The sequence below is a fragment of the Triturus cristatus genome, chromosome 6 (assembly GCF_964204655.1).
Source record: "Triturus cristatus chromosome 6, aTriCri1.1, whole genome shotgun sequence".
Taxonomy (NCBI): Eukaryota; Metazoa; Chordata; class Amphibia; order Caudata; family Salamandridae; genus Triturus; species Triturus cristatus.
In genome coordinates this window covers 729,065,795-729,079,942 of record NC_140589.1, presented here as the reverse complement: position 1 = coordinate 729,079,942, position 14,148 = coordinate 729,065,795, and the positions used below count along the sequence as shown (strand labels likewise).

The 14,148-nt window shown below is 42.2% G+C and overlaps 1 protein-coding gene across 2 annotated transcripts in view; it reads right to left on the bottom strand.

Moving 5' to 3' along the window:
• Positions 1 to 14,148, bottom strand: part of PREP (prolyl endopeptidase) — a 692,721-nt gene that overhangs the window by 331,776 nt on the left and 346,797 nt on the right. For both annotated transcript variants that reach the window (XM_085611249.1, XM_085611250.1), the window contains exon 8: positions 8,324 to 8,515. In XM_085611249.1, the coding sequence (XP_085467375.1) occupies positions 8,324 to 8,515 (192 nt within the window). The remainder of the gene's footprint in view (positions 1 to 8,323; positions 8,516 to 14,148) is intronic.

Sequence of the window (14,148 nt, the reverse complement as noted above, 5' to 3'; positions counted from 1 at the left end):
CAGGGAATAGAGCAGTCTTGGTTCAATGTATACTGAACCCGAAGTGTAGTCCGAATCAGGAATCTACCACAAACAATAGAATGTCATCTTCATACAGTGGTATCTAATTTTCACTCAGATCACTCCACCAGAATCGTTTAACCCAATGGTCTTTCATGATACAGCATGTCAGATGCAAAGGCAAACAGCATTACAGAGATCTATTTCTACCTAATGAGAACCGATTAGTTAGGGTACCATTTATCTGGAGTTAGGCACTGGGCCGCTTTTATAGAAGGGTAACTCAGGAAATTAACTCTAGTCCAAAGTGCTTTTTTGTAGTACTTTCAGTAAAAAGCACAATTCGATGGAATCAAACATTTTTTCAGCATCAAGGACTATATAAGTTAACAATATTTAGAACATTTCTTCCTTACACTACCCCTACTCCCTTTCCTGCTGCATTTCTGTGTCAAGGCAAGGACAGGTTTTTTCAGACTGAGTAGCGTGCCATTGTTAGTGGAAAAGTGGTCATCCCTTTCAGTATTTACGGCTATAGCTCTTTGCGTAAAAAGATAGATTATGAGGCTTCTGTTACTTCAGTCAGACTTAAGAGGTACTCTTGAAGCATCAGAAGGGACCTGAAATTGAAGCCCTAATTTATAGACACTGATTCCTGAGGTTGACAGTGCATGACGCATCACACCACAAAGAGCAGCTGTGCAAGCACAGACATGCATGCCTTGCCAGACTGTGGCCATTTGTGGACAACCCACTTTCTGATGTGGCTTGCACACCAGCATAGACCAACTGCAGAGATGAGGCAGATATAGAAGCGAAAGGCTGAACCGAGACAATCACTATGCAAGTATTACTGAAGAGGAAAGTGCGAGAGAAACACAGGAAGCAGGTCAGACAGCAAACCAGAGAGGGGCAGAAAAAGAGACACAGGGTAACCATAGCTACAGAGCAGCCATGCAAGCACACCTTCACTGTGGTAGAGACAGAGGTGATCAAAACACAGAGATGGGGCACAGCAGGGATACCGATAGACACTGAGAGCTGGCTTGCAAGTGCAACTGAACTATGGAAGAGGAAATATGAGCAGACACAAAGACCAGGAAAAAAAAAAGAAGGGGAAACAGATAGTGGTGTCACTTAAACACAGCTGCCCAAGATTTCATTTTCCATACACTGTCTCTTGAACAGAACATGTTCTTTGTTCAGAAGCATGATAGATCCAGTAGATTTGACAAACAATAAATAAAATGCTTTTTCACAGAGAAATCACAGTTCCGACCTAAACGTTTGTGCTGCACCTTCAAGCTTTTAGTGAGTCTTTACAAAATGTTCATTTTACGACGGTAGTGTATCATGCTGAATATATATATTTTTTTTACTGAAAAAACAAAGGTTACAGGGACGTTGTAACTAGGTTCCGATTTTACACACACAAAACCATAGAAATTCCGCAGTTATAGTTATCTCAAGTAACTATAACTCGTGCCCTAAGGTAATTATAACTCTCCGCTCCCACGCCTAGCACAGTTTTCTTATCAATAATTTCACCGCAAATGTTGCAGTGATATGATCAATGATGTCGAAGATGATGTCATGGGAGATGTAATATGTGGGGTAATTAGCAGTGCATGGCCAGGGCGCAAGTTATTGTTACCTACGCTGCAAAGAACTCGAAAGAGCCCAAGCTTCTGGAGGCACCAAACGAAATGACAGAGTTAGATATTATGTGTTTTCGTACCCTTGATCCAAAAAACTAAATTTCAAAAGATGTTCTTTGGCAGTGACATTCCTGTGGTGCATCCAAAGATGTAGGGGTGACAACCCTCAGCAGCTGGTCCCCAAAAGCTGTTGTGGTGGAAAATGCCTTACTTTCAGTTAGCCATCACAGGGTTAGTCTGTTTCTGTTGAAAATTCTTCTGCCAACATGGCAGGAACACTTTCATCAGAAAGGAGAGAGGTGGCATGTTTATTCCCTGCTCTGTATCTTTTTGTCTTTATAAACGAATGAAAGATTTCATCAAGCAGTTTTATGAAACCCAATAAAGAAATGGTCTGAAGAACACTACTAGCGGAAGCCATTGTTTTTTTCCCGTGCTGCATGGCAGAACTGAGCATAGAAAACAGGTGCAGGAGGACAGTCCGTTTCAGGCAAAACTTTATAATGCTTGAATGGCGACGACCTCGCGAGCAACAGAACCCTTTCTTTACCCGACTGTCAGTGGAAGCTCCACGAGCAATCAGTTGGAACCTCCCACCTGTAAATGAGGCAGCGGAATGGTAACATTGGAGAGGTGGGAGAACCAACAATTAACAGTGGTTCTCCCATCCCACCAAGCTTTAAATGACCATCTGGGACTTTTTGTACTCTTCGTGCACTGTGGGAGTGACATGTTTGAGAGTGCAGCTGTCTTGCACAATGCTTTTCTTACCTCACTTTCACAGAACGCTTCTCACAGGTGCTGGGAGCTTTTCTTACCTATACGCCTGTGAATTGATTGTTAAGGTATTTACCTATGTACAAAAACGATGTGTAGAATCGAATACATGCATATGTATCTATGTGGAGATACAGTGCGGCGGCATTAGGCTATGGAATGGGCAGGAAAGAGCCTATTTACCTAAAGCACCAGTTACAACTGTGGTTATCAAACAAGGTTAATAATTCATAAACATTCTACAATTTCAATTTCATCTAGCCTCCACTCCAACCCCCTTTCTCCAATTTTAAACAAAAATAGGACTTAAAATTGAGATACAATGAATCCAGACTGGACTGTTGTAATGCCTTATGGCCAGGCCACTCACAAATGTACATAAATGAAGGTGCATACACAACCTGCAGTCACTCAGGATGGCTTCTTGACACTTTGGTGAAATGATAAATCTCAACGCCTCTCCTGCCCTGAAAGACCAGCAGAGGATCACCCTCAAACAAAATACCCTCAGGAAACGGCGTTAGAGGCGCAATGCCACCGGGATCCAGGACTCCAATGTCTCAACTAGTTAGGCACAACAATCCATCCTACCAGAAACAACTCTACTTCATCAGCATCACTGGCTGCCGCTACTTGGCCACCCTACTGAATGTTCTAACCTCCAATCTGTCAGTCTAGGGGCTGAAAGCCAAATAGACACCAGGGATTAATTTTTAATGGCAGAATGGGTGGGGGCGTCCTTTTCAGTCATCAGGTCTAGCCCCCATCTGTCCATATAACCCTCATCAGTCTTACTGCCCCCATCAGGAGCAGATAGGTGTTTAACTCCAATCTGCCACCGAAGGGGGTGGTGGGCAGAAAGACCAATAGACACCAGGAATTATATTTAGGGGGCAGAGGGGGGTGGGGCAGGGGGGCTGATTGAGGTTGTTAATTCCAATCTGCCTCCAGGGGTGCAGAAAGCCCACTAGAAAAGGGATGATTTTTTGGTGGAGAAATGGCAGCCTGTGTAGGCATTGGGCCAAACTCCAACCCGCAACTGACCCACAACAGTCTGTCACCCATCCTCCCAGGGACAGATAAGAGGTCTTTACTCCAATCTGCTTCAGTGGGAGGGGCAGAAAGCCCACTACACACCAGGGAGTTTTCTTTTATAGCTAGAAGGTGTGGGGGTGGCCTGCCCACCCATCCACACATTGGGCCTTGCCTATACCTCCAATATGACCCCAACAGTGTTTCTGCCCCTCTAGGGACTAAAGCATCCGCCTCTTTTTGGCAAGAAGAGAAATTTAGAATGCTTTTTTATATACATATGTTTAGCAGAGTTGAGTTGAGTCCCAATATCGTTCTACTTCTATGCTGAATGGCTGCACTTTCGTGTTTGGTTAGCTGCCACCTGGGAAAAGATACCAAACCCAGACATTTCTGAAAACCAGACACCTGGGAGAGTCAAGGGTGGAATGCCTTGTGTGGATCCCATAAAGACTTATTTACTTACAATGCCCTGCAAACTTTGAATGTTGCTAAAGTTGCACATTTGTCTTGCATTTCTGTGATGTAAACGTCCGGAATCAGCAGGAAACCACAAAATTCCTACCACCCAGCGTTTCCCCACTTGTCCTGATACAAATGCTACCCCACTTGTGTGACTTGGTCTAGCTCCCCCCAAAGGCACAAATCAAACCAGGGCCAATGAGAGTTGCTCCTTGAGACTCTCATTGACTTTGGTTTGATGCTTGCCTGTCACGTGCACTTGGCCCAGCCACAAAAGTGGGATAGCATTTTTATCGGGACAAGTCGGGGAATGGTAGGAGGCAAGACATTTATGGTTCCCTGCAGATTCCAGAACTTTCCATCACAAAAATATGAGGAAAATATGTTTTTAGTCAAATATTGAGGTTTGCAAGGGATTCTTGGTAAAACAGTCTGGTGAGAGCTACACAAGTCACCCCATCCAGGATTCCCGTAGGTGTTTAGTTTTCAAACAGGTTTAGACTTGCTAGGTTTCCCTAGGTGTCGGCTGAGCCAGGGTCCAAAATCCACAGCTACCACTTTGCTAAAAACAGGTCCGTTTAGAGTCAAAAAATGTAATGCATCCATGTTGAATTTTGGGCCGTTTCCTGTTGCGGGCATTAGCCTTACCCATACAAGTGAGGTACCATTTTTTATCAGAAAAGGTAGAGGAATGTTGGTGGAAGTTTGTGGCTTCCCACAGATTCCAGAACTTTCAATCACAGAAATGTGGGTAAAATGTGTTTTTACAGACAAAATCTGAGGTTTGCAAGGGATGCTGGGCAAAACAAGCTGGTGACAGCCAGACAAGTCATCCCATCATGGATTTCCCTAGGTGTCTAGGTTTAGAAAATGTATAGGTTTGCTAGGTTTCCCTAGGTGCCAGCTAAGCTAGGGTCCAAAATCCACAGCAACCCACTTTGCAAAAAAAACATCAGTTTTGAGTGGAAAAATGTGATTAATCCATGTTGCGTTTTGGGCCATTTTCAGTTGCTGGCACTAGGTATACCCACACATCTGAGGTACTATTTTAATCAGAAGGCATGTGGGAGCATACACTAGTAGGATATTTATTATTACCAATTAGATTTTGCTGCATTTGTGCCTTTCAAATGTAAGCCAATGTATAAGAAAGAAGATATTTTGCAAAGTTTCCTCTAAATCATATGCTCGTAGGGGAACTCACAAATTCAGAGATATACAAATAACTACTGCTCCTAAACTCCTTATCCTGTGCTCATTTTAGAAACACATTGGCTACCTTGCTACGTATTTTTCACTTTACATATTACAGCAAGTTAATTGGTCTATATAATCAGTACACAATGAAAAAACATTGTACTCTGCCTCAGTTGTTGACTCCGGGTAGCTCTAGTTCCTGGAGAACCTACAAACTCTATATATCCCCACAACAAAAAGGGTCTAGCAAACATATTGGTACATTGCATTTGTAAATAGGCCATTACAAAAAGTTGCAGATTAAAACATTGTCACAAATTGCTGTTTCTACTCATTTTCAACATTTATTTATTTCAACAGTTAGATTCTTTGGGAAAACCTTGAGGGATCTACACATAGGAGCCCTTGCTGAAATTGGATATAGATATATATATTTTTTTTCTGAATCACCCATGGGTTTCACACTGGTTTGCACCATAAACTGGAAGTGGGTTGAAAGCACAACAAAATAGGGCAAGCATTACAAATGCAATAGGTCTCGCCTTTGATTAAGTTAAAGCCATTTGCTTTGCTATACAATACCATTAGCAAAGCAAATGGCTTTAACTTAATCAAAGGCGAGACCTATTGCATTTTCAATGCTTGTTTTTTTTTAGGAGTGATGTTAGTAAGGCTGATCCAGTTGTGCTGCAGCTGTAGCATTTCCCAACTATGCGGTGACTATGAGAATGAGACACAACACTTATCTCTTGAATTAAACATATCTGTAGGCGTGGTGATGTCAGCATAGCACTTTGGAAATATTTTTTTAACTCAAAAACTCATATTTCCCAGTTTTTTGACTGTAGAAAACCCACTGTTTCCAATTGCCCTGTTTTCATATTTTTACTCTTAAATGGTATTATTTATGTTGCATCACTTCACTGTACATTGGTATCTGTTAAAAAGGATGCTGCAATATTTGAAATACAAAAAATTGAACATATGTTTTGGAAATAGTCCATTAAGTCTGTGAGCAACATGATAAATTGGCAAATAGTTTCCATTAAATAAAAAAAGAAAAAGGAAAAAATGGGAGTGCCACGAAGCTGGGCAGGCAGAGGGCTGGTGAAGATCTTCCACCTTGTGCTGCTGACTCTGCAGGGACATCTAGTAATGACCTGCGGTACTGCACCCTTGCACGCTTAAGACAGGGACATCCATCCAATCACTGCCTCGTGTGCTTATTTTATAAACCAAATTAGCAGAAAAATAAATTATTGCTGTTCCTGGAGAGTGAGGAGCTGCTACTGTTAGTTGTTCTTATTAATTACAATTTTAATTGTGCCTGGAAATACAATATTTATTCATATTTCGCGGCTCGTGGTGAGGTAGCACAATGGGAATCGTCGAGTAAACAAATGCAGATATTTTTCTTTGTGAGAAAGCTGAGGGGTCCGGGACACATATGGCCCTTTTCTGACAACAGTGAACACAGCAATCCGTAAAGATCTGCTCGGGCTCCTCCAACGCTACAGTGCAGGAGAGATATTCATAGGAGCTGATGGTTGTGGACATAATGAAAGGGGGAGAGCCACCTGCAATGAAGCTTTGGAGGAAATGACGTCTCCAGTCAATTCTGTGCGAAATATCTGCATATCCAAAATTATATGCAAAAGTACAAGCTTCTATTTTTTTCCTAACAGAAATTAGATATGGTGATGCTTTCTTACTACTAGGTTTTTGGGTCATACTTAAATCTCTCAGTAAGCATTAAGTGAAGGTAAAATAAAACTCGCGGGTCTTAAAATAGCTTCTGTTCAACCAGTCCACTCGTTGCCGCTGAGCTTTATAACTATGTATCTCTGGCCTGGGAAGATTATAGTGCAATCCTTCTTTCATAATAAGGCGCTCGATGTGACAAATAGAAATGGAGAACCGTGCCTCCTATGCGTGCACCGTAGAAGCGCCAAATATACGCAGGAAACAATGAAAGTGAGGCATCGGGAATATCCACGCAGCCTCCTATGCGTGCATCGTAGTTTAAACAAGCGCTAAAGTTGTAGATGGAAATGTAAACAAGAGACAAAAACTTGTAGGAAACCATAACAAGCGCGGTCCCGAAAGTGAAAGAGGACCGTGCTGCAGCCGGAGCATGGGGATCTCTTGTTTTTATGGGGCCATGTGTTTCTAATTAGAAACACATGGCCCCACAAAGATAAGAAAATGCTTTGCAACAATAGCACAGCAGATGACCCAGTCCGGATCGGAGGCGAAAGGGCGTCAACCAAAAACCTTCATTTCCAATGGCAGGCCACCGTTTAGCATAAACGGTGACGCCAGCCAATGGAAACGAGAGGCGGGGCTTCAAGCCCTCTTCTCAAACTCTTCGTTCACAATAAATCTCGCTGAGGCGAACAGCGCTTTGCGCTGCAACGCCACGCGAGACCTAAAAAATGGGCTACCTCTTTGAAAAATGCCAAAACTGTGGTGAAATATTAAGCTTTTTGTTCAGCTCTGCATGTTTCTGAAAACTGGGAAGATAGTGACTGTAACACATCAAACTGTACGTTGATGCCATTTTTATGAAAAAATACTTTTATCCAGAAAACGTTTTTCCTATTTTTCTCTAAAAACTCAAATGTTAGATACATTTTGGCTATTTTCTTGGTTCCTTCCAGGGCAATTCACAAACCCCGGGTACCTTCAGCATCTCCAGGATGTTGGAAAAAAAGAACCCAAATTTGGCATGAATAGCTTATGTGGACAAAAACTTATGGAGGCCCAAGCGTAAACTACCCCAAATAGCCAAACAACAGTCTTCGCATCGGGGTTTGGGGTGGGGGGGCTTGAAGACCTAGCAGCGAAAGTTTTCGATATTAGAGTGCTCTTCTTAAGATCTCTTGAATTTTACATTTACATGAAAAGTCCTTAAAAACCGACCTTTACAAATGAGTGGTTCCTTTTGTTTGCGTTCTCGACCTATACATAGGGTTCCATACTATCTCAAATAGAAAATAATGCTAGTGGTGTTGGTTGGCAGCATAGGGTACCAACTGACAAGTCAAAACAAAACCAATCACTGTAGTGACTAGACTAGCCAAATGGGAAGTTACCCCCTACTCATCAGTAGACAACAAAATCAAAATAGTGCAGTGTTCATAGAGGACAATCTGCCAGTTAAAACATCATATGAACAAAAAAATTACAACTGTTACCTAGCACATCCTTCTCATGCTCTGGAACTAGAACTCTCCACTTAGATTCCTCTGGGTCATTCAAGTCGATGTTGATCAATCGATAATTTGGTGCCGAAGAGTTGGTCTTAAAAGTGAACATTGTGCCCTCGTTGGTAGTGTACTCATATTCAGCATCAAAGTTGTCAATCAGCTTCACCCACTGGAGAATTCCTGGAATACAAAAGCATTAATTTTCAAATCTTTGGAGGCACTTTGTGGAGCTGTAACCATTTGGTCAGGTGAGAGTTCTGAAAAGTGCAAACACTGCATTGGCGAATGACAGTCCTATCTTCCAACTGGCAAGGAATTCATAGAAAGTCACAGATTGCAGGAGTAGAAATTCTGCAGTATTTTAATAATACACAACCACAATTTTTTCAGGATTGGATTTTCATTCACAGCACATTTCTTTTGCAAAGTTTTTTGTCTTGTGTGTGTAATTCATGAGCTATAGGTATTATGGAACATAGTTTTTTTTACAACATCCACAAGAGATTAAATGATTTCCGATGCACGGTGGTATACTTAACATATCCTATTCTAGAATGATCCAGTTAAACAGCAGAATGAATCCAGCCCATACTTTTTTTTGTATTGCACAAAGCTGTGGGCAATGACAGCTGTTAGCTTCATGCCCTACTGCGACTGGCGTGAGCTACAAGCAAGGGTGAAAAACAGGGAAGAGTCCTTAACGTTACCGCCCTGGAAGATGCAGACAATTAAGGCTCTTAGCACCCCGATAGTAGCCCATCTCACTGGGAGCCACAAAGAGAGTGTTAGCTCCAGAAAGCAATTCAGACCTAAAGCATATTTTCTTTTTCAGCGTGCTGTTCCTGTTTTTCTCCCTGCGCCGCTGCAAAAGTTAAGCTGCTATACAAGCACCACCCCTTCTCTTCATGAAGGGTGAAAGCAATCCATATCAGACTTTTAACAGTCAAAAATTAACTCTTTTGGGGTTTTATTAGGACTGCTGTTCACCTTCAGTGAAGTGAGGGGAGGTAGACTGCAAGGCTGTAACAGTTAGGACTGAAACAAGCAGGGGTTAAAATAAGAAAATGAGTGGTACCGCACCAGAGGCCACCGAGGCAGGGCTTACCAGCACACCTAAGGAACTGCCAGGCGCGGAATTCTTCTGGAGCAGGCCATGGATATGGTCAGCAAAGATATCATTCTGATTGGAAGGCCAGCTCCCAACGTTCCACTCTGGGCGATAACACATTTGACTTTTTTTATATAAAGTTCCTTTTACACTTCTTTAGCTGGACCAGCATTTCATCTTCCAGAGTTTTTCACAATAAAAAGTAAAAGTGCAACTATCACCTAAGCAGCACTAAAGCCTTTGCGCTGAACCTAACAAGACAGCCAACTTAACAAAAGCACAAATCAATTTGGAAAATAAAAATATTTTTAATTCTTTTTATTTAACATATGCTCAACTGCACAGAAACAATAATTCTTTGGAAAATGTTTGACACTAAGAACAGAACATTGCAATATATGACTTATACCGATACATTGGTTGCCGATGAGTAGACTATATTCTTCTCCCCAGTACTATTGTCTTGAAACATTGTTAATAAATCTCATGATGCTTCTACAACCTAACCTCGCAATCCCTCCCCAAAATGAATCATCAGCAGACCCTGTATGCCGCCCACTGTCCCCAGACCTTTCCCCATTTCTGTTGGCATCTGATACACCACATTTTCAGCTGCACAACACACGCGAGATCAGTTTTTCCACAAATTTTAGATTGCGGGCAGGACAGTTCCGGAGCAGCGCTGCCAAGAGCGAGAGAGTCCAAACACCAACACAACTTCTCCTAGGTTCAGGGGCAAAACGATCCTGTGTATAAGTAGACGGGTCTCTCGTTCAATGATGCAACCTACGACGACTGATAATCTAAGAAGGCGTGGTACTGAGAATGCCTGATTAACAATATAAATTCACTGAGAACTTATCTATTCTCTATTTGTCAACCTATTCAGGTCGCAAAAAGTGGGTAACATGATCCTGAGCCGCAGCCTCCACAGTCCTCCACTGTTGCATTCAACAGCCGCTGCCTATTCTGTTTGAGGTACCGGCTAATTTTGCACAACTGCTGCAAGACAAATCCACATTTGATTACGGTACCAGAATTATGTTGCCTAAACATAGCCTTACAAAACTGTGTCCTAACTGTCATTTTCAAAAATATCCCCACATTCAAATTAATAATAGGATAGGTACACCCCTTTTTTGTAAACAATATTTCAGGTAATAATATGTTTGTAAAATGGTATTGCAACATACAATCCCACATTTCTCCACCATTCTTAGGTCGTCCAGTATTTGAGGTGATTACCAATTTCATACGCTGAGCTATGAAAAACGTGTGCAGCCTTCTCTACTGAAACTTCACCACAACTTCAAGCAATTTTGATGGATAAGACAGTTTGATAAAGTGACTCACAATGTGATGTAGACCTGTGACATTTCCAGCAAAGGTGCTACTACAGTCCTTTAAAGGATGAAGGCACAATACCTAATGTCAAAGGGGTGGGTGTTAATGTAGACTGTGTTCTAGGCGCAGTCCGAGTGCTAAATACAGCCTGAGTTCTGGGTACAGTCTGCTTACTTAAATGGCTTTTAGGTCTATAAAATTAAACATAATTGTTCTTATATCGCGCTATATTAGAAAGATTCCCTAAAGCGCTCTGGAACTGTTTTTCCGGTTTTATTGTAAGCATTTTTATGAAGCGCAAACCTGGAGAAAACAAAACCCACAACTGAACCGACGAAAAAAGAACCTTCAGATATAACAAACCTAGACAAAGCCAGTAAGCCAGGCCCTGCCAAGCTAGTGTGCTGGTTACCTTTTTATTTTTTTATTGAAACCATATGGAACAAAAATATTAAAATCGAAAAAGTAAACATGTCATTGCCTAAGCCCGGTGGCCATATGCTTACAATAAAAGATGTAAATTAAAAAAATAACCAAGGTGTATTATTTATAAGAAAAGTACGGTGCTTTCTAGCAGGCATTTGTATCTAAACAGGCAACACAACACCCTTTTTAGGTCTCGCCTAGGCAGCGCGAATGCACTGCTCTAGGAGATGACCTTTTTGAAATTGGTCAGCTGTTTTCAAGCACTTGTGCTTGTGCTGGTATCCACCTTGCGGGAGCGAGCAGCAATGTGCGTGCTAATTGAAAACAAATGGCCTGCGTGCTGCTACTCGCTCTCTTGGATGCCAGCACAAGCACGAGTGCTTGAAAAGAGCTGTTTGCATTTGCCTGCTCTTTTTACGTCTCGCCTGAGCCAGCGTGCATGCGCTGCTCTGCGAGGCTTCTCTTCTCCTAGTGAATGTAGCATTTCTTACCTTTTACAATCTCCTCCAAGTCCACACCTTCACCAATTAGTTTCAGCTGAGCCCGCCGCCATCTTGGAATAATCACTTTCGTTTGGTAATGATGTGTCCCCTTTGTATGTCCATGAATGTGTCCCTTCTGTTGATTCGGACACTTTGGGCACAGCGGAAAACAAACTTTGTTGCCATCGGTTCTGGTGAGTATCTGCTAGTCTTTCAGCTTCTTTCCCCCCCCTAGCTCCCCCATGCCTCCTCTCCCCCCGTGCCTCCTCTCCAACAACTTCAGTAGTGCTCCGAGTTCACTGCAGCCTTGGGATTCCTCTTGTTCCAGTAATACAGTATAAACCGGCAGCTCAACGGTCCGACCTCCCTGTCCCTCCATACTGCCTCAGTGCCCCTTTTTTTGTTGCAGATTTTTGCTACTTGGTGTCCTATTTGGAAACACTACACAGATTTATATAGCGCAAATTCCACCCGAAGGCATTGGAGCGCTTTACATGATTACCAGTTACATTACACAAGGACATGGTAATTTTTGGTAGGCCAAGGATATTAAGTGATTTGCCCAGAATCACATGATGCTGAGCTGAGGCAGGAACCTGTCCCGCGCCCTCCGAGCGGTCCACGGACCCACCCAGCCTCAGTGCTGCTTTGAAACCCTTTCTTAGGTCGTCCCAATCCCCCCTGCTGGTACTGTGGTCTACTGACCACCTTCCAGCCTCAGCTTTTCCCTGAGCCCCTCTGCTGGCCTTCCCTGCAACCCGAGCCCTCCCCTAGCTTCTGTGCTCCTCTACAGCCTGTTTAACCCCCGTCCGTCCTACAGCTGCCCTGAGCTCTCTACAGACCCAAGTGCGTCATGTCCTTTAAACAGCACTTCGTTGCCACCTGGGAAATGTTCTACTTTAATCAGGTGCTGCATGTGAACTCTTTACTTGATATCTCCTTACGCTGCTCCACGCCATTTTAATTTGTTTTGGGCTGCTACTTATGCATTGCTTTGAGTGCGATTAGTAGCTGCCTCTGTGTTACTCTGCACATGCTGCTCCCTATTACTTTTACTGTTTAACTGTATGTGTGATACATCTGAATTAATTTACCATAGACCCTGCTTGCTACCCATAAATTGTTATAATTTACATAATGGTGTAGCACCAGCATTATTAACATGATACCTTGCTGCTACCTAGGACTGTTTTGAGTTTGCATTTACTGGCTTACATGATAGCTACAAAAAAGTGATACTCTTTCTCTGTGAGTTGTGCATTCCACACAACAACCTGTGTCCACTCCCAGGATGTACCTTTCCCACCTAAAATCAACTCAGTTGGGGCATATTTTTGTCACTCAAGAACAGCCCCAGCACATTCATACGGGTCTCATCACTACACCTGCAAGATCCTCTGCTGCCAGCTTCTCACAGATATCCTTGCTACTGGCTTGAGCTTCTATCCTAAGCCCTTTGTTTAACACTGCTTTGCAACCACTCTACATATTAAACCAAGTCAAGTCCTTAGCATCCTGACTGTAGCACCTTTTTAGGTCTTGCCTGAGACATTGCAGGCGCTGTCGCTTGCCAGATCACTTCAAGAACAAGCATTTGCAATGAAATAGGCCTCACATTTACGCGACTTTGAGCTATTGACATTGCAAATAACAATGCCTTTTTTTGTTTTTATTTTTAAAACAAATAAAAGACATAAAACAAAAAAACTAGAACACATTTTTGGTGTTAATTCTGGTTTTTATTAGGGTACTTCAGTTGTACATGTTTTCTAGGTTATATATAAGGTGACAAAAATGGTTATAACACTTTTTTTTATTATAACATAACTTTTAAACATGCTGCACAACATTCACAATGCTCTACAACACATATTAAAAATGTTAACAAAGCCAAAAGCTCGGTCTAAACACTTATAAGGCCCCAAAGGAGAGACCTATTGGCTATGCCAATGCTTGTTGTTTTAGTGCAAATCCCAGGAAAATAGGAGTCTTGTGGGTATGGCTATGAAGAAAAGATGCTGTTGGCTTTGAATAATGATTAACAGGAAGCCATAGTTTAAAGGCACAGGACGAAGACCTTTAAAAAAAAGAATGGAAAGGAAACAAATTGGCAAACCAAACTATTGCCCCACCTGTCCTTGCACTACGGTGCACTTCATTTTAGGAAGATAAGCAAAATGCCGTCACTCACAGTGCAAGTGAGCCAATGGCTGATTTTGGCTAACCTGCTGTCCAATGATGTATGCTTAGATTAGTAGACACAAAATTCAAATTGCAGTTTAACAGACCAATGGAAGCAGAAGGCTGATTAGTAGGAAGAAAATGTAAATAGCAGCTGAACAGACCAATGGATGAAGAGGCTGACCCAAAGCCCTACTATGTATGTGTATATAGGTATGTATTTGTATTTATGATTATTTTTAATACTGTGAGGTCAGTTGGGAAGATCAACT